Below are 23,842 nucleotides of genomic sequence, written 5' to 3'. Positions count from 1 at the left end.
TGAGAGCAGTCACTCTCAGAGCCTACAAGGCAGCAGGCCTGGATCCACAACAACCATCTTCTGGATGAGAGCAGCCACTCTCAGAGCCTACAAGGCAGCAGGCCTGGATCCACAACAACTATCTCCTTCTGGATGAGAGCAGCCACTCTCAGAGCCTACAAGGCAGAAGGCCTGGATCCACAACAACCATCTCCTTCTGGATGAGAGCAGCCACTCTCAGAGCCTACAAGGCAGCAGGCCTGGATCCACAACAACCCTCTCCTTCTGGATGAGAGCAGTCACTCTCAGAGCCCACAAGGCAACAGGCCTGGATCCACAACAACCATCTCCTTCTGGATGAGAGCAGCCACTCTCAGAGCCCACAAGGCAGCAGGCCTGGATCCACAACCCTCTCCTTCTGGATGAGAGCAGTCACTCTCAGAGCCTACAAGGCAGCAGGCCTGGATCCACAACAACCATCTTCTGGATGAGAGCAGCCACTCTCAGAGCCCACAAGGCAGCAGGCCTGGATCCACAACAACCATCTTCTGGATAAGAGCAGCCACTCTCAGAGCCTACAAGGCAGCAGGCCTGGATCCACAACAACCATCTCCTTCTGGATGAGAGCAGTCACTCTCAGAGCCCACAAGGCAGCAGGCCTGGATCCACAACAACCATCTCCTTCTGGATGAGAGCAGCCACTCTCAGAGCCCACAAGGCAGCAGGCCTGGATCCACAACCCTCTCCTTCTGGATGAGAGCAGCCACTCTCAGAGCCTACAAGGCAGGAGGCCTGGATCCACAACCCTCTCCTTCTGGATGAGAGCAGTCACTCTCAGAGCCTACAAGGCAGCAGGCCTGGATCCACAACAACCATCTTCTGGATGAGAGCAGCCACTCTCAGAGCCCACAAGGCAGCAGGCCTGGATCCACAACAACCATCTTCTGGATGAGAGCAGCCACTCTCAGAGCCTACAAGGCAGCAGGCCTGGATCCACAACAACCATCTTCTGGATGAGAGCAGTCACTCTCAGAGCCTACAAGGCAGCAGGCCTGGATCCACAACAACCATCTCCTTCTGGATGAGAGCAGCCACTCTCAGAGCCTACAAGGCAGCAGGCCTGGATCCACAACAACCATCTCCTTCTGGATGAGAGCAGCCACTCTCAGAGCCTACAAGGCAGCAGGCCTGGATCCACAACAACCATCTCCTTCTGGATGAGAGCAGTCACTCTCAGAGCCCACAAGGCAGCAGGCCTGGATCCACAACAACCATCTCCTTCTGGATGAGAGCAGCCACTCTCAGAGCCTACAAGGCAGCAGGCCTGGATCCACAACCATCTCCTTCTGGATGAGAGCAGTCACTCTCAGAGCCTACAAGGCAGCAGGCCTGGATCCACAACAACCATCTTCTGGATGAGAGCAGCCACTCTCAGAGCCCACAAGGCAGCAGGCCTGGATCCACAACAACCATCTTCTGGATGAGAGCAGCCACTCTCAGAGCCTACAAGGCAACAGGCCTGGATCCACAACAACCATCTTCTGGATGAGAGCAGTCACTCTCAGAGCCTACAAGGCAGCAGGCCTGGATCTACAACAACCATCTCCTTCTGGATGAGAGCAGCCACTCTCAGAGCCTACAAGGCAGCAGGCCTGGATCCACAACAACCCTCTCCTTCTGGATGAGAGCAGCCACTCTCAGAGCCCACAAGGCAGCAGGCCTGGATCCACAACAACCATCTTCTGGATGAGAGCAGCCACTCTCACACAACTACTTTCAGTACCTGCTAGAAGATACACCTTCCCACGGAATACTCACCCTTTATCATGCAGACTTCCTGACATCCGGTTACGTTTAAAGTGAGCGGGAAAATATTTTCCTTAGCGAACTTTACAAAACCCACTAAATCTATCAAATTTACAGCTCTCTTTCCCAGGAAGGAGATGGTACCCCATAATGATATAAGAAGAATTGAGAATCACCTTCCGAATGCCTTATAAGAATAGATCTCGATCTGACCCACGTGCACAGGTGGAACCCATGGCCTTCCGTGGGATTCAAGCAATAGTATGAGTCAGGATAAGGTAAAATATGTATTTGTTAGAGTAAAAATATCATTTATATACTAGCCACATAAAGAAACTGTGCACGGAGAAAATATAGATATAAGGGCACACCGTCCATATATGAAAGCTAGGTTTGAACACAGCAATTATTGGAGACATTCAAACGCTCATGCACGTGCCATGCGATATGACGTCATTGATGGGGGCCTATGGACGTGCAATGTGTTACTGCACGTGCATCCTGTGCAGCTGTAAACAGCATGTGCAACTCAAAATTCACTGTCACTTTGGAAAGCATGATCTGTGGTCATTCAAAAATTCAAAACTTCTCAGGCGCAGACACAAGCATATCACAAGCAAATCATGCCAAGATTGACAGCTGCACAGCGTCATGAAGCCATTGGAATGATCCGAGCGGGAATGAGACAACAACAGGTGTCAACACATTTCCAATGCCATCGTAACACGATATCGGCATTGGTGAGGCGTTATCAGAACACAAATGACGTTGCCGACCACCCACGTTCAGGACGTCCCCAAGTAACGATGCCAAGACAGGACAGATGGATTCGAGTTACACATCTCCGACACAGGTTCCAAACGGCAGTAACGACGTCCCAGACAATTCCTGTACTGCGCCATATCCATCCCAACACTGTCAGGAATCGTTTACGCCAGTACGGGATTCGACCACAACGCCCTGCCATACGTTCCATCCTGACACACCGTCATCGAGTCAACCGTCTAAGATGGTGTCGAAATCATGTTCGCCAACCTAGAATATGGTGGAGAAATGTTGTCTTTACAGATGAATCGAGGTTCAACATTTCCCACAGTGACGGGCGCCAACGTGTCTACCGGCGTTTGGGAGAACGTTATGCACGCAACTGTATTGTGGAGAGGAATCGTTTTGGAGGTGGCTCTGTGATGATTTGGGGTGGGATAACAGCACGGCACCGAACCCCTTTGGTGGTTGTTCAGGGCAATCTCACCGGTGTTGGCTACAGAGATCAGATTCTGAGGCCTGTGGTCATTCCTTTCCTGCAACGTCATGGCCCGGGATTGACATTTCAACAGGACAACGCTCGTCCTCACACAGCTAGGGTCGCAATGGATTTCCTTCACCATAACAATGTCATGTTACTGCAATGGCCTGCAATTTCTCCAGATCTCTCCCTAATAGAGCATGTGTGGGATGAAATGGAGCGCCGTCTGCGTCGTCTTCCACATTCTCCAGATAACGTCCGTGACTTGGCACAGGATTTGAGGAGGATATGGCAGGCCATTCCCCAGGCCTTCCATGCCCATTTGGTGGACTCCATGCATCGCCGATGCACTGCTGTGATTCACGCACAGGGTGGTCATACCCGTTATTGACTTTGTGACTTTGTCGTTTGACCCCCTACTCCATTTTGATCTTCTGACGTCATCGTAAAAGATGTTGTTCAGGTCCCGTTGACATTTTCTTATGGTCTGATCATTCAGCTGCTACAGCGTCTGCATCATTTTGTTCTTGCTGTGTTGTATTTCCATCCAGAATATATTTTCTCCGTGCACAGTTTCTTTATGTGGCTAGTATACTTATTTTGACTCACATGCTGGAGCGCCCAACCAGCCTTCCCCTCTTTCCCTGTGTTTCAGCTGTTAGGTAAGGAAACATGAGAGTGACAAGAATACCGGCTTGGTCACATATTTTTTAGGTGCATGCACAGACCAGAGGTGCGTTCGGGTGAGCTGTTTTTTCTGTTCTCCGGGAACACAGTTCAGGAAGTTTCCATTCTCTTTCACAAATAAGTTGAGATAAGCAAGATAAAAAAAACATTTTTTGAGTAAAAATATTATTATATTTATCCTGACTCGTACAGGGAAGCACACCCTACCCATCCGCCCCCTCTTTCACCTCATACGTATCTCAGCCGTAGGAAAGACAATGAGAGAGTGATGAGTCAGTGATTGGTCAGATGCCTTTGCTGCCATGCGCGGCTAAAAAAAGCCGTTGTGTTTTTTTCTCTGGGAACAATGTTCAGGAAGTTTCCACTACTTTTCAGAAATGAGATAAGCAATGAGAATGAGTCAGGATAAGTATAAATTGTATCCTTTTTAAAATACATTATTGTCAAAATAAAATAGAGATAGAACACCATGGATCACTGGGGATGTTTCTGTGCTGCAGAGTTCCTGGAGAAGAGTGGGGAGATCTACCAGTCCATCCTCCAGACACAGCGAAGTCCCCGTGACCCCGTAGTCGTGCCCTCCGCAAGCGCCGGCACCAAGGTCCACCAACTCAACCACCAGCCAGCCGACGGCATCGACGCCATGCAGTTCTTCCGATCGCTGTATCCCCTCTGTGACCGGGTGGCCTTCAGGTGAGACGACGTAGCCATGTGGGCCATGCCCTGCTTGTCCTGCATCACACCAGGTTCAAGTCTACACATGGTGTGATGTGTGTAGCCAGGTGGGCCCTGCCCTGCTTGTCCTGCATCACTCCAGGTTCAAGTCTACACATGGTGTGATGTGTGTAGCCATGTGGGCCATGCCCTGCTTGTCCTGCATCACTCCAGGTTCAAGTCTACACATGGTGTGATGTGTGTAGCCATGTGGGCCCTGCCCTGCTTGTCCTGCATCACTCCAGGTTCAAGTCTACACATGGTGTGATGTGTGTAGCCATGTGGGCCCTGCCCTGCTTGTCCTGCATCACACCAGGTTCAAGTCTACACATGGTGTGATGTGTGTAGCCATGTGGGCCCTGCCCTGCTTGTCCTGCATCACACCAGGTTCAAGTCTACACAAGGTGTGATGTGTGTAGCCATGTGGGCCCTGCCCTGCTTGTCCTGCATCACACCAGGTTCAAGTCTACACATGGTGTGATGTGTGTAGCCATGTGGGCCCTGCCCTGCTTGTCCTGCATCACACCAGGTTCAAGTCTACACATGGTGTGATGTGTGTAGCCATGTGGGCCCTGCCCTGCTTGTCCTGCATCACACCAGGTTCAAGTCTACACAAGGTGTGATGTGTGTAGCCATGTGGGCCCTGCCCTGCTTGTCGTGCATCACTCCAGGTTCAAGTCTACACATGGTGTGATGTGTGTAGCCATGTGGGCCATGCCCTGCTTGTCCTGCATCACTCCAGGTTCAAGTCTACACAAGGTGTGATGTGTGTAGCCATGTGGGCCCTGCCCTGCTTGTCCTGCATCACACCAGGTTCAAGTCTACACAAGGTGTGATGTGTGTAGCCAGGTGGGCCCTGCCCTGCTTGTCCTGCATCACACCAGGTTCAAGTCTACACATGTTGTGATGTGTGTAGCCATGTGGGCCCTGCCCTGCTTGTCGTGCATCACACCAGGTTCAAGTCTACACATGGTGTGATGTGTGTAGCCATGTGGGCCCTGCCCTGCGTGTCCTGCATCACACCAGGTTCAAGTCTACACATGGTGTGATGTGTGTAGCCATGTGGGCCATGCCCTGCTTGTCCTGCATCACACCAGGTTCAAGTCTACACATGGTGTGATGTGTGTAGCCATGTTAGCAATGCCCTGCTTGTCCTGCATCACACCAGGTTCAAGTCTACACATGGTGTGATGTGTGTAGCCATGTGGTCCCTGCCCTGCTTGTCCTGCATCACTCCAGGTTCAAGTCTACACATGGTGTGATGTGTGTAGCCATGCAGGCCATGCCCTGCTTGTCCTGCATCACTCCAGGTTCAAGTCTACACATGGTGTGATGTGTGTAGCCATGTGGGCCATGCCCTGCTTGTCCTGCATCACTCCAGGTTCAAGTCTACACATGGTGTGATGTGTGTAGCCATGTGGGCCCTGCCCTGCTTGTCCTGCATCACACCAGGTTCAAGTCTACACATGGTGTGATGTCTGTAGTCATGTGGGCCATGCCCTGCTTGTCCTGCATCACACCAGGTTCAAGTCTACACATGCTGTGATGTCTGTAGCCATGTGGGCCCTGCCCTGCTTGTCCTGCATCACACCAGGTTCAGGTCTACACATGGTGTGATGTGTGTAGCCATGTGGGCCATGCCCTGCTTGTCCTGCATCACACCAGGTTCAAGTCTACACATGGTGTGATGTGTGTAGCCATGTGGGCCATGCCCTGCTTGTCCTGCATCACACCAGGTTCAAGTCTACACATGGTGTGATGTGTGTAGCCATGTGGGCCCTGCCCTGCTTGTCCTGCATCACTCCAGGTTCAAGTCTACACAAGGTGTGATGTGTGTAGCCATGTGGGCCCTGCCCTGCTTGTCCTGCATCACTCCAGGTTCAAGTCTACACATGGTGTGATGTGTGTAGCCATGTGGGCTCTGCCCTGCTTGTCCTGCATCACTCCAGGTTCAAGTCTACACATGGTGTGATGTGTGTAGCCATGCGGGCCATGCCCTGCTTGTCCTGCAGGTTAATGATGTTTATTGTGAAGTATTTAAAGAACGTGTCTGTCATGTGATGTTTACTGGGTAGTTTTCCCCCACAGCACACCACCTGTGTCAGCACTGAAGGAGATTCTCTTCACGGTTCCCCGGGTGTCCTTCTATGGCTTTCTAATGGCCATCGCCAAGAGTGAGTCCATCAACGAACACATAGGTGAGATACTCTTTCTTGGGTTTGTGTCATCTGTATGTGATATCGACTTGGATGTCGGATTAAGATCAGGGGTAGAATAGATCTTCAGCAACAACAGGCGACTATGCTTGTTGTGAGAGGCGACTAACGGGATCGGGTGGTCAGGCTTGCTGACTTGGTTGATGTATGTCATCGTTTCCCAATTGCGTGGATCGATGCTCATGATATTAATCACTGGATTGTCTGGTTCAGACTGGATTATTTACAGACCGCTGTCATAGAGCTGGAATATTGCTGAGTGCAGCGTTAAACAACAAACCAACCAACCAACTGTATTTGATATCATCTACATTCTCACTGATTTCTGGCTGCAGATATGAGACCCATAATATATTGATTCAGTTGCAATGTGATCATCTACTTGTGAACCTGTAGCCATGTGATCATCTTGTCTCACCCTGGAGTTGTGTCATCATCTAATCTTGCCCAGTTGCTAGGTGATCATCTTGTCCCATCCTGTTGCTACGTGATCATCTAATCTCACCCTGTAACAATGTGATCATCTAATCTCACCCTGTGACTCTGATGATCTAATCTCACCCTCTAGTTATGTGATAATCTAATCTCAACCTGTAGCTTATCATCATCTAATCTCACCCTGTAACCATATGATCAACTTATCTTGCCCGGTTGCTATTTAATCATCTAATCTCACCCTGTAACCATATCATCATCAAATCTCACCCTGTAACCATATGGTCATCTAATCTCACCCTCTAGCCATGTGATCATCTTCTCTCACCCTGTAGTTATGTGATCATCTTATCTCACCCTGTAACCATGTGATCATCTAATCTCACCCTGTAACCATGTGATCATCAAATCTCACCCTGTAACCATGTGATCATCTAATCTCACCCTGTAACCATGTGATCATCTAATCTCACCCTGTCACTATGTGATCATCACATCTCACCCTGTAACAATGTGACCATCTAATCTCACCCTGTAGCCATGTGATCATCTAATCTCACCCTGTAACCATGTGATCATCTAATCTCACCCTGTGACTCTGATCATCTAACCTCACCCTGTAACCATGTGATCATCTTATCTCACCCTGTAACCATGTGATCATCTAGTCTCACCCTGTAACCATATGATCATCTAGTCTCACCCTGTTACCATGTGATCATCTAGTCTCACCCTGTCACCATGTGATCATCTAGTCTCACTCTGTAACCATGTGATCATCTAGTCTCACTCTGTAACCATATGATCATCTAGTCTCACCTGTAACCATGTGATCATCTAGTCTCACTCTGTAACCATATGATATTCTAGTCTCACCCTGTTACCATGTGATCATCTAGTCTCACCCTGTAACCAGGTGATCATCTAATCTCACCCTGTAACCATATGATCATCTAGTCTCACCCTGTAACCATGTGATCATCTAATCTCACCCTGTCACCATGTGATCATCTAGTCTCACTCTGTAACCATGTGATCATCTAATCTCACCCTGTCACTATGTGATCATCTGATCTCACCCTGTAACCATATGATCATCTAATCTCACCCTCTAGCCATGTGATCATCTTCTCTCACCCTGTAGTTATGTGATCATCTAATCTCACCCTGTAACCATGTAATCATCAAATCTCACCCTGTAACCATGTGATCATCTAATCTCACCCTCTAGCCATGTGATCATCTAATCTCACCCTGTAACCATGTGATCATCTAATCTCACCCTGTGACTCTGATCATCTAATCTCACCCTATTACCATGTGATAATCTAATTTCACCCTATTGCTATGTGATCATCTAATCTCACCCTGTAACCATGTGATCATCTAATCTCACTTTGTAACCATGTTATCATCTAGTCTCACCCTGTAACCATGTGATCATCTAATCTCAACCTGTAACCATGTGATCATCAAACCTCACCCTACGGCTATGTGATCATCTAATCTCACCCTGTGGCTATGTGATCATCTAACCTCACCCTGTGGCTATGTGATCATCTAATCTCACCCTGTGGCTATGTGATCATCTAACCTTACCCTGTGGCTATGTGATCATCAAACCTCACCCTACGGCTATGTGATCATCTAATCTCACCCTGTGGCTATGTGATCATCTAATCTCACCCTGTGGCTATGTGATCATCTAACCTCACCCTGTAACTATGTGATCATCAAATCTCACCCTGTAACCTTGGATCATCTTATCTCACCCTGTAATCATGTGATCATCTGATCTCACCCTGTAACCATGTGATCATCTAATTCTGATCTTGTAGCTATGTGATATATCTGATGGTGTGTTTGTTCCACAGGCCGACTTCCGCCTAAGACGGAGCTGCTGGAGACAGGGGAGGCGGAGATCTCATCGTAAGCATCTGTCCTTGTGGCACCCCTCGGCCTGGCACTGTGGATGTGGCACTGTGTGAATCTCGTGGATTGATTACACTTTGTAATGTTCTTGTTTCCTAACCACACATTAATATGGTGCTCCAGGGAAATCCACTCATCCTTCTCAATACAATAGTGATAACATTGACGCAAGCCATGGGAAATTGGTACCTGCACGAAGGATAGTTTCATGAACACAGGATAGATTGCTCAGTTAAGTGGGCGGGTGTTCCCTGGTTTTGATTTGTTTTACTTTCTTTATGCAACGGGGCGGTTGGGTAGCCTAGTGGTTAAAGTGTTCGCTCGTCACGCCGAAGACCCGGGTTCGATTCCTGACATGGGTACAATGTGAGAAGCCCATTTCTGGTGTCCCCCGCCGTGATATTGCTGGAATATTGCTAAAAGTGGCGTAAAACCATACTCACTCACTCACTTTACGCAACTGACAGTGGAATTGTGACTTGTCAGTGAGATTCCGGCTTCCTTGAGGTGTCGACACCAAGGGAAGGCCGCTGAAACAACATAGCTGATGACAGGTGTTGATATCTTCTCCTTGGCCCCTGAAACAACATAGCTGATGACAGGTGTCGATATCTTTCCCTTGGCCCCTGGAACAACATAGCTGATGACAGGTGTCGATATCTTCTCCTTAGCCCCTGAAACAACATAGCTGATGACAGGTGTCGATATCTTTCCCTTGGCCCCTGAAACAACATAGCTGATCGCAGGTGTCGATATCTTCCCCTTGGCCCCTGAAACAACATAGCTGATGACAGGTGTTGATATCTTTCCCTTGGCCCCTGAAACAACATAGCTGATGACAGGTGTCGATATCTTCCCTTGGCCCCTGAAACAACATAGCTGATGACAGGTGTCGATATCTTCTCCTTAGCCCCTGAAACAACATAGCTGATGACAGGTGTCGATATCTTTCCCTTGGCCCCTGAAACAACATAGCTGATGACAGGTGTCGATATCTTTCCCTTGGCCCCTGAAACAACATAGCTGATCGCAGTTGTCGATATCTTCCCCTTGGCCCCTGAAACAACATAGCTGATGACAGGTGTCGATATCTTCCCTTGGCCCCTGAAACAACATAGCTGATGACAGGTGTCGATATCTTCTCCTTAGCCCCTGAAACAACATAGCTGATGACAGGTGTCGATATCTTTCCCTTGGCCCCTGAAACAACATAGCTGACCGCAGGTGTCAATATCTTTCCCTTGGCCCCTGAAACAACATAGCTGATCGCAGTTGTCGATATCTTTCCCTTGGCCCCTGAAACAACATAGCTGATCGCAGGTGTCGATATCTTCTCCTTAGCCCCTGAAACAACATAGCTGATGACAGGTGTCGATATCTTTCCCTTGGCCCCTGAAACAACATAGCTGATCGCAGGTGTCGATATCTTCCCCTTGGCCCCTGAAACAACATAGCTGATGACAGGTGTCGATATCTTTCCCTTGGCCCCTGAAACAACATAGCTGATCGCAGGTGTCGATATCTTCCCCTTGGCCCCTGAAACAACAAGGCTGATGACAGGTGTCGATATCTTCCCCTTGGCCCCTGAAATAACATAGCTGATGACAGGTGTCGATATCTTCCCTTGGCCCCTGAAACAACATAGCTGATGACAGGTGTCGATATCTTCTCCTTAGCCCCTGAAACAACATAGCTGATGACAGGTGTCGATATCTTTCCCTTGGCCCCTGAAACAACATAGCTGATGACAGGTGTCGATATCTTCCCTTGGCCCCTGAAACAACATAGCTGATGACAGGTGTCGATATCTTCTCCTTAGCCCCTGAAACAACATAGCTGATGACAGGTGTCGATATCTTTCCCTTGGCCCCTGAAACAACATAGCTGATCGCAGGTGTCGATATCTTTCCCTTGGCCCCTGAAACAACATAGCTGATCGCAGTTGTCGATATCTTCCCCTTGGCCCCTGAAACAACATAGCTGATGACAGGTGTCGATATCTTTCCCTTGGCCCCTGAAACAACATAGCTGATCGCAGGTGTCGATATCTTTCCCTTGGCCCCTGAAACAACATAGCTGATCGCAGTTGTCGATATCTTCCCCTTGGCCCCTGAAACAACATAGCTGATGACAGGTGTCGATATCTTTCCCTTGGCCCCTGAAACAACATAGCTGATCGCAGGTGTCGATATCTTTCCCTTGGCCCCTGAAACAACATAGCTGATCGCAGTTGTCGATATCTTCCCCTTGGCCCCTGAAACAACATAGCTGATGACAGGTGTCGATATCTTCCCTTGGCCCCTGAAACAACATAGCTGATGACAGGTGTCGATATCTTTCCCTTGGCCCCTGAAACAACATAGCTGATCGCAGGTGTCGATATCTTTCCCTTGGCCCCTGAAACAACATAGCTGATCGCAGTTGTCGATATCTTTCCCTTGGCCCCTGAAACAACATAGCTGATCGCAGTTGTCGATATCTTCCCCTTGGCCCCTGAAACAACATAGCTGATGACAGGTGTCGATATCTTTCCCTTGGCCCCTGAAACAACATAGCTGATGACAGGTGTCGATATCTTCTCCTTAGCCCCTGAAACAACATAGCTGATCGCAGGTGTCAACATTTTCCCCTTGGCAAATTTGCTGTTTCTACAATATTCAAAGGATGTGTGGCAATACATTGTGTGCAGAAAACACAATAGAAATCTACAAAGAGAATATGTTTTAAGTTTTGGGGACAACAGAGAGCTTGTATTGGGTGCTTTTCTATATTTGACTGGGATGTCATATCTTTTGCGTGACAATGAGCGAAAGACGTCACAACGGTGACGTATGGGGTAGAACAAAAGCTTTGCACAGCTTGCTTAGTTTTAGCTAGGGGCGTCCACCTCATGTTAGCCTACCAAGTTGCCGTGCTAGATGCTTTCAATGCCTGTCCTATGTGCAAGCAAAGTATTACGGTCTAAACAAACTGCTTGAGCATATGCAGCTCCATATTCTTTGTAAGGCTGTTGTCAGTTATTCTGTTGTTCAAATTGACAATCCACACAATACCCTGGCCTCAACCCATGCCACTTCAGGGGCGGTCAAGTAGCCTAGAGGTTAAAGCGTTCGCTTGTCACGCCAAAAACCTGGGTTCGATTCCAGACATGGGTACAATGTGTGAAGCCCATTTGTGGTGTCCCCTGCCATGATATTGCTGGAATATTGCTAAAAGCGGCGTCAAACCTCACTCGCTCACCCACTCATCCCATGCCACTTCACTCAATGTGTTTGCTAACACCATAGAGTTTGATACACTAAATTTAACATTTGAAACCTCACGCTGCGTGTTCGGTTCCAAATTCACAATTTAGCGTGGTTAAATCTACAGGTAACTTAGTTCTTTATTGAAAACACAGTATGTTTATCTCCTAAATTGTCTGCTTCTGTTTCGGCATGTAGTGAGTGAGTGAGTGAGTGAGTATGGTTTTACGCCGCTTTTAACAATTTACCAGGAATATCACGGTGGGGGACACCAGGAACGGGCTTCACATATTGTACCCATGTTGGGAATTGAACCCTCGGCATGACGAGCAAACACCTTAACCACTAGGCTATCCCCACCGCCCCTCGGCATGTAGTACATAGTTCATGTTCCATTATCTGAACACCCGTTCTCCTTGACCTCATCACTGTGTACATGTCATGGTGACATGAGGGTTCCTGGGACATGCTGTCTTGATTTGTACATACTAGTTCTACCTTTATCAACATGAATAAAATCATATTTTGTTCTTTTTTATATTTTTGCATGAGTTCTTTCTTCAAGGTAATTCTTATATTTGTACTAATTACAACTAACCCCATGTTTGAATATCTGCTAATAATTTTATTTCACTTATTCTTATGTTTTGTTTATACTTTGTGGTTTTATGTAGCAATATTTCTGACTGTCGTTCATGACTTGACTCGAACTGCAGTCCTTGGAGGTACATGCTCTATATACACCCAGTAGACTACGGTTATAACGAATACAAAGGTTCTTATAACCATATTTGGTTATCAGCATAGAGGGTGGTTGGGTAGCCTAGTGGTTAAAGTGTTAGCTCGTCACACCGAAGACCCGGGTTCGATTCCCGACATGGATACAATGTGAGAAGCCCATTTCTGGTGTCCCCCACCGTGATATTGCTGGAATATTGCTAAAAGCGGCGTAAAACCTCACTCACTCACTCACTATCAGCATAGAGCATATGCAGTTAAGTTCTGTTAATCCGACATGGTTGGTTGCATATGATTATGTTGGATAAACGAGTATGTCGGATAACGAAATTAAGTAGTATCAGCGTTTGTGACAGAAAATCAGACAACCACACGATAGATAAGGATACAAACACGTAATAAAAAGATAAAAAGGAAATATTCATATTGTTATGTTACATTGTTAACGGAATATGTTTTGTAATCATGCAACCCTCTAAAGCTCAACACAAAACAACTGTTACAGACTGTATGACTAATTCAAAATACTTTATAAAGCATAGTCTGGAATGGAAGTCGCAAGTTTGAAACTGGTACCACAAGGCTTAAGAGAGCTGCTTTCTAAGTGGCTGACGTTGTTAGTCATTTCATTGGTCGGTTATAGTTCGCGAAAGGTTGTTCTGACGTGACCTGTAATGGGATGTCTTCAGCGATAGGGAGAACTTGTTTCTGATTTTAATGAGATTGAGGTAATCTAAGCATGTGATTAATCCTGTTTTCTTTATTTAAAGCATTAATTGTTAATTGTTAAGCAAAGTTTACCTCTGCAGCTTTGTAATATGCAGCTACCAGCCGACTTGTCTCGCATCTAAACACTGGCTGTGTACTCGCGGGCAGATGACCACGTAGTACGCTGATCACTGAGTCGGATTAACAAGACTGATTGATGAGTGATTTCGGTAATTCGTTGCAAATTTGGTGTGCCGGAGTCGGAGTGCGAGACTGTCGGATTAACGGGTCTAAATAGCACTGATTTAATTGGTTCCCATCATTCGTGCCGGATAAAGATTGTCGGATTAACAAGAGTCAGATTAACGAGACTTGACTGTATATACAAAAATATCCGGGACTAACATTAAGTTTTTTATATCAGTCAGTTGGTAAAAAACGTGTTTGTTTACTGTATACACATCTGTTACAGCCCATGGTGAAATATGCTATATGTATACACATCTGTTACAGCCCATGGTGAAATATGCTATATGTATACACATCTGTTACAGCCCATGGTGAAATATGCTATATGTATACACATCTGTTACAGCCCATGGAGAAATATGCTATATGTATACACATCTGTTACAGCCCATGGTGAAATATGCTATATGTATACACATCTGTTACAGCCCATGGTGAAATATGCTATATGTATACACATCTGTTACAGCCCATGGTGAAATATGCTATATGTATACACTTCTGTTACAGCCCATGGTGAAATATGCTATATGTATACACATCTGTTACAGCCCATGGTGAAATATGCTATATGTATACACATCTGTTACAGCCCATGGTGAAATATGCTATATGTATACACATCTGTTACAGCCCATGGTGAAATATGCTATATGTATACACATCTGTTACAGCCCATGGTGAAATATGCTATATGTATACACATCTGTTACAGCCCATGGAGAAATATGCTATATGTATACACATCTGTTACAGCCCATGGTGAAATATGCTATATGTATACACATCTGTTACAGCCCATGGTGAAATATGCTATATGTATACACATCTGTTACAGCCCATGGTGAAATATGCTATATGTATACACATCTGTTACAGCCCATGGTGAAATATGCTATATGTATACACATCTGTTACAGCCCATGGTGAAATATGCTATGTGTATACACATCTGTTACAGCCCATGGTGAAATATGCTATATGTATACACATCTGTTACAGCCCATGGTGAAATATGCTATATGTATACACATCTGTTACAGCCCATGGTGAAATATGCTATGTGTATACACATCTGTTAAAGCCCATGGTGAAATATGCTATATGTATACACATCTGTTACAGTCCATGTGGGACATATCCTCTATCTGTGAACATTAATATACTGCTGTCATGTAATTTTAGAGTCTTGTATGCACGTCTGTTATAGTATGTTATGTATATATAGACTGGTGGTATAACAATGTCGTGTTTCTCCATCCTCGCTGCAGTCGGATGCCTGTGTATGATCTGTATGTGATGAACAAGTAGCGCCCCCTGGTGAATAGGTATACTTGATGTTGTCTAGTAGATGTCCACCCTTGTGTTATGATGTGTCGTGTTGGTGTTGTGATGTGTTGTGTTGGTGTTGTGATGTGTCAGTGTCTGGACGATGGAGGGAGTGTGGGGGATGTAGGGGGTCTGGAGGATGTAGGGGGTCTGGGGGATGGAGGGGTCTGGGGGATGTAGGGGTCTGGAGGATGTAGGGGGATGTAGGGGTCTGGAGGATGTAGGAGTCTGGGGGATGGAGGGGTCTGGGGGATGTAGGGATCTGGGGGATGTAGGGGTCTGGGGGATGTGGGGGTCTGGGGGATGGAGGGGTCTGGGGGATGTAGGGGTCTGGGGGATGTAGGGGTCTGGGGGATGTAGGGGGTCTGGGGGATGTAGGGGTCTGGGGGATGGAGGGGTCTGGGGGATGTAGGTGTCTGGGGGATGTAGGGGGTCTGGGGGATGTAGGGGTCTGGGGGATGTAGGGGGTCTGGAGGATGTAGGGGTCTGGAGGATGGAGGGGGTCTGGGGGATGTAGGGGTCTGGGGGATGTAGGGGGTCTGGGGGATGTAGGGGTCTGGGGGATGGAGGGGGTCTGGGGGATGGAGGGGTCTGGGGGATGTAGGTGTCTGGGGGATGTAGGGGGTCTGGGGGATGTAGGGGTCTGGGGGATGTAGGGGGTCTGGGGGATGTAGGGGTCTGGGGGATGTAGGGGTCTGGGGGATGGAGGGGTCTGGGGGATGTAGGGGTCTGGGGGATGGAGGGGTCTGGGGGATGGAGGGGTCTGGGGGATGTAGGGGTCTGGGGGATGGAGGGGTCTGGAGGATGGAGGGGTCTGGAGGATGTAGGGGTCTGGGGGATGTAGGGGTCTGGAGGATGTAGGGGTCTGGGGGATGTAGGGGTCTGGGGGATGGAGGGGTCTGGAGGTTGTAGGGGTCTGGAGGATGGAGGGGGTATGGGGGATGGAGGGGTCTGGAGGATGTAGGGGTCTGGGGGATGTAGGGGTCTGGGGGATGTAGGGGGTATGGGGGATGTAGGGGTCTGGGGGATGTAGGGGTCTGGAGGATGTAGGGGTCTGGGGGATGTAGGGGTCTGGGGGATGGAGGGGTCTGGGGGATGTAGGGGGTCTGGAGGATGTAGGGGTCTGGGGGATGTAGGGGTCTGGGGGATGGAGGGGTCTGGGGGATGTAGGGGGTCTGGAGGATGTAGGGGTCTGGAGGATGGAGGGAGTCTGGGGGATGTAGGGATCTGGGGGATGTAGGGGTCTGGGGGATGTGGGGGTCTGGAGGATGTATGGGGGATGTAGGGGTCTGGAGGATGTAGAGATTCTGGGGGATGTAGGGGTCTGGGGGATGTGGGGGTCTGGAGGATGTAGGGGTCTGGGGGATGTAGGGGTCTGGGGGATGTGGGGGTCTGGGGGATGTAGGGGTCTGGAGGATGTAGGGGTCTGGGGGATGTAGGGGTCTGGGGGATGGAGGGGTCTGGGGATGTAGGGGGTCTGGAGGATGTAGGGGTCTGGGGGATGTAGGGGTCTGGGGGATGGAGGGATCTGGGGGATGTAGGGGTCTGGGGGATGTAGGGGGTCTGGGGGATGTAGGGGTCTGGAGGATGTAGAGATTCTGGGGGTTGTAGGGATCTGGGGGATGTAGGGGTCTGGAGGATGTAGGGGTCTGGAGGATGTAGGGATCTGGAGGATGTAGGGGGTCTGGAGGATATAGGGTCTGGAGGATGTAGAGATTCTGGGGGTTGTAGGGATCTGGGGGATGTAGGGGTCTGGGGGATGTAGGGGGTCTGGAGGATGTAGGGGTCTGGGGGATGTAGGGGGTATGGGGGATGTGGGGGTCTGGAGGATGTAGGGGTCTGGAGGATGTAGGGGGTATGGGGGATGTAGGGAGTCTGTGGGATGTAGGGGGTCTGGAGGTTCTTGATGCTATTTTGGTGTCAGAACGACTTGCTCAGCCCAGCTCAGCAAGAGTTGAGCTGTTTAGTTGTAACTTGGTAAAACAGCAGACCCTGACAAAGGTCACATGGATGTTGCCTCCCCCAAGTTTTACTGCTGTTGTTGTTGTCGCTGAGGTAAGTTGTAGATATTTGTAGCTGTTTATTTAGTGAGCTTACACTCCAGCACTAACTTGTCACCATAGTTGTAGTACTTAGTGTAACAAGTTGTAGCTGACAAGATGCCCACGTCTGTTGATGATGTAAGTGACTGTGACCGGGTCGATCCCAGGACTGTTAGTCTGAGCATGAGCCTCAGCAGGGGGAGCCTCAGCAGGGTCACAACAAGTCCAAAAACAGTTAGAATCTAACTCATTCATCAAGCCACACTGTATACTAGCCGTGTCGAACCAAAGATGTCAACCTCTAGAAAATATATCTAGTCACATTTCTATTCATTATTCTAGTAATCAGTAAGGAAACTTTATTGTAAGAACATTTGTGAAACTATTACATTTTTAAAAACATTTCCATGATATTTTCAGAAAAGTGCAGAGCACTGTGTTGATGTTGTAGTTATTCTTTCTTCCCAGTATGCGGTTTGTTTCTTTGCTTCTCACATTCATTGATGTTAGTAAATCCATCTCATACTGAACCAATGAAGATCCGGGATAGAACAGGTCTTCAGCAACCCATGCTTGTCGTAAGAGGCGACTTACAGGATCAGGTGGTCAGGATCGCTGACTTGGTTGATGCATGTCATCGCATCCCAATTGCGTGGAACGATGCTCACGATGTCAATCACTGGATTGTCTGGTCCAGACTTGATTATTTACAGACCGTTGTCATATAGCTGGAATATTGCTGAGTGCGGCATTAAACAACAAATAAACAAAGAAACATCTCATACTGCAAGGCGTGCAACCCTCCAGTTCAGGCAACCAGTTGATGTGGAGGAGCAACAGCAGCATCTCCATCTACTCCCTGCTTATGTTCCTATGCTACATGCAGCATCTCCATCTGCTCCTTGCTTATGTTCCAATGCTACATGCAGCATCTCCATCTACTCCTTGCTTATGTTCCAATGCTACATGCAGCATCTCCATCTACTCCTTGCTTATGTTCCAATACTACATGCAGCATCTCCATCTGCTCCTTGCTTATGTTCCAATGCTACATGCAGCATCTCCATCTACTCCTTGCTTATGTTCCAATGCTACATGCAGCATCTCCATCTACTCCTTGCTTATGTTCCAATGCTACATGCAGCATCTCCATCTACTCCTTGCTTATGTTCCTATGCTACATGCAGCATCTCCATCTACTCCTTGCTTATGTTCCAATGCTACATGCAGCATCTCCATCTACTCCTTGCTTATGTTCCTATGCTACATGCAGCATCTCCATCTACTCCCTGCTTATGTTCCAATGCTACATGCAGCATCTCCATCTACTCCTTGCTTATGTTCCAATGCTACATGCAGGAGCTCCTTCCTGCTCTGTAGCCTCACGGAGGTCACCAAGGTCACAGGGTCACCAAGGTCACAGAGTCGCTATTGTGTAGAACTGTAGACAATATACTGATGGAAACAAATAAGGGAACAGTGAAAAATGTAGGGAAATAAACTTTACCATCAGTACATTTGAAATAGCTCACACACAAATGTCAGAATCAGATGTTGAGTTGTGTTTGTGTGCATTGTTTCCAACTTTTATTTGGCAGACAAAAACCAATGATAGCATATCATGTCACTGTGCCTTAAACTAAGTGTTCCCTTATTTATTTGCATCAGTATATATCACAAACACATCCAGAAATCAGGAAGAAGCAAACTGGTACATATTGTATTCAGGGGCTGGATTGATAATGATAATGTTAGTGTCAGGTAGGGCTGGGCAGGTAACTTGGGTACTCGGATCAGGTGGGTACTGAGAAGGACCCGGGTACCCACAGGACAAGGTGCGTGGTTAGTCACATTCTGTTTAATGACAAAAATTATGTAGAACTCCATGGCTAAACTACAAGTCACTAATATTCTGACTATGCACCCATTCTTTCTGACTTTTATATGTTTGAATGATGATAAAGCTTCAGTCAACTTCAGCGTATACATAATCAGATATGATTTATATGTGCTTCGAAATACATTTTGCCAGGGCTGCAGTCAAACTCTTTCCAGTCGGACATTTTCTACCTACTCTAGAGACCGTGTAATAGGGGAGTGGGTACCCTGGGTAGTAAATTTGGACTCTTCCCAGCCCCGAGTCTGGCCAAGTGCTGGTCAGAAGCTTATAAGAGTATAGGACATGTGACAAGGCTGACCTCAGTTTCATTTCATTTTGAATCCTGTGGGATATCAAGGTTATCATACAGCACATTGTGAACAATACGTAGAGTAACACTTTAACCAAGTCCCTATCTCAGCAACTCATCATACAACTCACTCACAGCTCACCACTTGATGAGACAGCACCTAGTGTTTCAGACCTTACAGAATTTAACCCTCAACCTCCAATATTGACGGGGGCATGGGTGGCCCAGGCATTTAAGGCACCGGGATTCGCTGTGCAGTTACATCCCTTGGGCACGCCAGAAACCTATGATTGTGGGTTCGAATCCTGGTTTGCCCCAATTATGTTTCTAGGTTTGTCAACACATACCCGTGCTCGTGGGTTTCCCACATTAAGCTGACACACGTGATATAGCTGGAATACTGTTAAAAGCGGCTTTAAACCAAACTCACACAAATATTGGCTGTACGTGTTGTCATGGTTACCCAGAATGTTGCTGCAGAATCACTAAGAATTTACTTCACCCCAAGATGCTGTGAATATGTAACTAACACACTGTTTGTCACCGAATGTTTGGACATGTTGCCCAAATACGACCAAGTTAAGATAAACAGGAGTCTACTTCAGCTTTCCATCCTCTGAGTTTCAGAACCAAATCTAATTTTCCAGTTTAATATTCAATATTATAATAGTCACAGTAGTTAATGCAAATGCATGTTTTAGACACTAAGGCCTTGAAGTGAACTTTCTGGTAAGTTGTGTATGTTAGTATCATAACTGCATGTTTCTTTAAATATCAGATCGATAAGGTATAAAGATAAGGTTTTATCCAGGAACTATTGAATGATGAATGATGATGAAGAGAGGACAGGTTGAAGGTCTTTTTCTTAAGATTTGCTTTCAGCAAGCTGTTGTCTCATTTAGAAAGTTTTTATCGAGAATGTGATGATTTTTAATAGTCCCTGTGTATCTGTTTTCAGAATCCCTCCAATCAAGACTCCCACAAGTTCATCAAGCAAAGGAAGCAAATCTCGGTCTTCGGGGGCTGTGAGTCATCGTGAAGCAGGGTCAAGGTTATCACACAATTCCTCCACATCATCCAATCACAGGTCAAGGTCAACCATTGGCCTGGTCAAACACCAGAAGCGATCAGTGGGGGACATATCCGTGGCTGACTCAAGTTCTGAAACTGATTCATCATCAGACTCATCCGACACCAACTAGACGACCCAGATGCATTGTCTGTCTGTGTGTCTGTTTGATGAATCAACAGACACGACTTTTCTGGAGTGTTTAGATACAACCATCTGTCCGACGCTCAAGACCACCGTAAAACTAATCTCATAATATCCTCAATACATCATCTGGACTTCATCTTCCTGAGTCAAGGGAGTTAGTTAACTGACTATGAAAGTCCAGCTTCCACCCTTGCTGAACTAGGCTGGAATTCTGGGGTTACATTTAGGCCAATCAAAATTGTGTAACAAACTAGACATCTGGTTCGTAAACAACATGGATTACAACTGGTAGATTTCGGCCTACTGAAGGATTTGCAAATCTTTTCATGTTTGTAATCAAGGTGCTCAAGTGATTTGATGCTCTTAGCCGGGTAAGGCCTGTTATATTACAATATAGATCTTGATTAGCGATCAGATCGTCTTGACAGACACCACCATTTTGTTTGAAGCAAATTCAAGTGATGTAAGAGGAGGGACATGGCTCGTAATTTTCACTACAATCAAGCCTAGAAATTTCAGCCTTGTTCGGCAAGGATGGAAATGGGACTTTTATAATGCCCTTGCCTTGGGAAGATGTTCAGGACTTCTTCTTTGCTGTAAATGTATTGTAAATTTATGACCAAAGTTTGCCATTGATGCTGTGTTGTTATTTAAGTTTGTTTGTTGGTGATAAGTGTGTGTAATGTCGTATTTTCCAGGTAACTAATTGCTGATCTTCAGGGATATCAGATTAGAAAGTGTTTTGTTTGTTGTTATAATGCAGCTTACACCGATGACTGAGCATCTGTACCAAGGTTTTGATTGATGAGGCTGAGAAATAAACAGTTGGTTGTCATCAGCTGCTTCTGGAGACATGGCATGAGTAGACAGACACCTGTAAACAGGTGTGCAATAGGGAGATGGAGGTACAGTTAGTCTAAGCCTTACACTTATTGTATGTGATGCTGCAGCTGTGTGACAACCAACATTTTACTTACTTTAGGGAGTTTGTGTTTAATTATGCTGAACATGTCTCATATTGAATGGATCCACGCATATGTGTGGCATCACATCATGTTACAGATGGGTCGACCAGTCAGGCTCGCTAACTTACTTGATGCATGTATAGCTGGAATATTGCTGAGTGCTGCGTTAAACAATCAACAAAATACTGTGCGGTCTGTGATCCATGTTTTGGAGTGGACTTATGTACATCTTCTAAGACTTGGAGAACATAAGACAAACACAAAGGTTGTATAGTTTGTATTTATTCTTTAAGGCAACAGCAGGTAGGTCTAATACCCTTTAGCAAACTTGTGATGCAAGCACATTTTGACATGCAAGTCAATAGCTGGGGAGTCCTGGTAATCCTCAGGCACAATAATCAGGGTCTCCCTTCACCTAAATGGTGTCCCCCGCCGTGATATTGCTGGAATATTGCTAAAAGCGGCGTAAAACCTCACTCACTCACTCCTTCTCCTAAATGTACACAGGGAGTGGAATACATTGCAAAAGGCTGTGAAACAGTTTAAGAAGAGTTGTAGATAATATACAGGATATTGAATGACCTTTCTGTCTAATAAAATGACAGTTGGTTACCATGCAAAACTAATAAATAATCAGAAGCTGCTTCATTAAATATCCAGATTCCACTAAAGACCTTCACCTTGTCACAGTTTACTCGTCACATACATTCACACATTCTTACTGTCTGAGTTGATATTTCAAAAAAACAAAATATATATATATAAAAAAACAACATAAATTTCAGCTTGAGACAAAGGTATGACCCACTCTGAGCCTTCTGTTGTGTGAGTGTGGTTCGACGACACATCCTCAGTATTGCAGCTATTCACAGCTACTTCTGTTGTTCAAAGCGCACATAATTCTAAGTGCACGTATTTTAGTATTTACACAAGGAATGAACAGGTACAGAGATCTGTGAAGGCTGAGCAACTGACAGGTGTCCGTGAGACATGAGATCGTGCAGGACACATGGCCGGCCACACCCAGTGGCATGCTGTTGAGCCTCTCTGATGAAGCAAGAACCTACATCCAGGGATACGACAACACTTCACATCCATTATGGAATCTCATAACCGACAACACTCTGCTGTTTGTTTGTTGTTTAACGCCGCTCTCAGCAATATTCCAGCTGTATGACGTCAGTCTATAAATAAACGAGGCAAGACCAGTCAATCCAGTGTTTGAAATCATAAGCATTGATCCATGCATAAACCAATTCAGCGAGCCTGACCACCTGATCCCGTTAGTCGCCTTTCATGGCAAGCATGGGTTGCAGAAGACCTATTCTTTCACGGATCACTGTTATTGTACTGGAGTGAGTTAATGCTTTACATCACATCGGCAATATTTCAGCCATATTGTGTATTATACTGGAACTGAAGTGATTTTGTGATACTACAAACAGGAATTTCCGAGATGTCGTTGAGTTACTGTTAATATAATCCGCAGGAAATGAAAAGGGACCTGTGAAAGAATGAAAGGTGACATCTACTGGATATTGCAATCTGCCCATCACCTCACTGATACAAGCGATTCCATGATGACAAAGACAAATAGTCAACTGATACACATGATACACACATAACAGTGATATGATACAGACGTGATACAATGAAGTGAAATGACACTGAAGTGAAAGATAAGTTAATCTTGATGGATGTCGGTCGGTCCTCTGATGCTGGTGTCATGCAGCTAGTGCTGCCACCTGCCACGCCCACTGAGACTGGACATGGACTTGCTCCTCATCCGGGACCTGCCAACAGATAGAAAACGTCACTGTAGTTACTGACGGGGGTTTAACTCTGCTTTTAACACTATTTCAGTTAGATTTCAGTTAGATTTCAGTTAGAACTCCGCATGACAGATTAATGTGGATACAAGTGTCATGATGGAGATCTTACACATCAACGCCTCGGTGAAACCCATTGATACCTCAGTGAAACCCATCAACGTCTGTTGATAGACAAAGTATCAGGGCAAGTCTGGGATTAAAATTCACAACATCAGTGTAACCTGCAAATAGTATTTGACTGCAGATCTTGTTGCTATAGTGACACACGCTTCGCAATTCACTGGTTTCTGAGGAAAGGATGGTTACAGTGGGTG

At 46.5% G+C, this 23,842-nt stretch overlaps 2 protein-coding genes across 4 annotated transcripts in view; one reads left to right on the top strand and one right to left on the bottom strand.

The window, feature by feature from the left end:
* LOC124119612 (UPF0705 protein C11orf49 homolog) overlaps window positions 1–21,708 on the top strand; it is a 40,641-nt gene extending 18,933 nt beyond the window's left edge. Inside the window, exons 6-10 of one of the 2 annotated variants that reach the window (XM_046482174.2) lie at window positions 4,219–4,411; window positions 6,521–6,630; window positions 8,958–9,012; window positions 15,227–15,283; window positions 20,474–20,602. In XM_046482174.2, coding sequence (XP_046338130.2) covers window positions 4,219–4,411; window positions 6,521–6,630; window positions 8,958–9,012; window positions 15,227–15,266 — 398 coding nt within the window. In that variant the 3' untranslated portion in view covers window positions 15,267–15,283; window positions 20,474–20,602. Of the gene's footprint in view, window positions 1–4,218; window positions 4,412–6,520; window positions 6,631–8,957; window positions 9,013–15,226; window positions 15,284–20,473 lie in introns of both variants that reach the window. The other variant, XM_046482173.2, reaches the window with a different exon arrangement.
* Window positions 21,709–21,966: 258 nt separating this feature from the next.
* LOC124119610 (kinesin-like protein KIF18A) overlaps window positions 21,967–23,842 on the bottom strand; it is a 37,015-nt gene continuing 35,139 nt past the window's right edge. For both annotated transcript variants that reach the window (XM_048386111.1, XM_046482171.2), the window contains one exon: window positions 21,967–23,489. In XM_048386111.1, coding sequence (XP_048242068.1) covers window positions 23,429–23,489 — 61 coding nt within the window. In that variant the 3' untranslated portion in view covers window positions 21,967–23,428. The remainder of the gene's footprint in view (window positions 23,490–23,842) is intronic.

The sequence above is a fragment of the Haliotis rufescens genome, unplaced genomic scaffold (genome assembly GCF_023055435.1).
Source record: "Haliotis rufescens isolate VD_foot unplaced genomic scaffold, xgHalRufe1.0.p SCAF_6, whole genome shotgun sequence".
Taxonomy (NCBI): Eukaryota; Metazoa; Mollusca; class Gastropoda; order Lepetellida; family Haliotidae; genus Haliotis; species Haliotis rufescens.
Note: the sequence above shows the minus strand (reverse complement) of the source record. Positions and strands in the feature narration are given on the sequence as shown.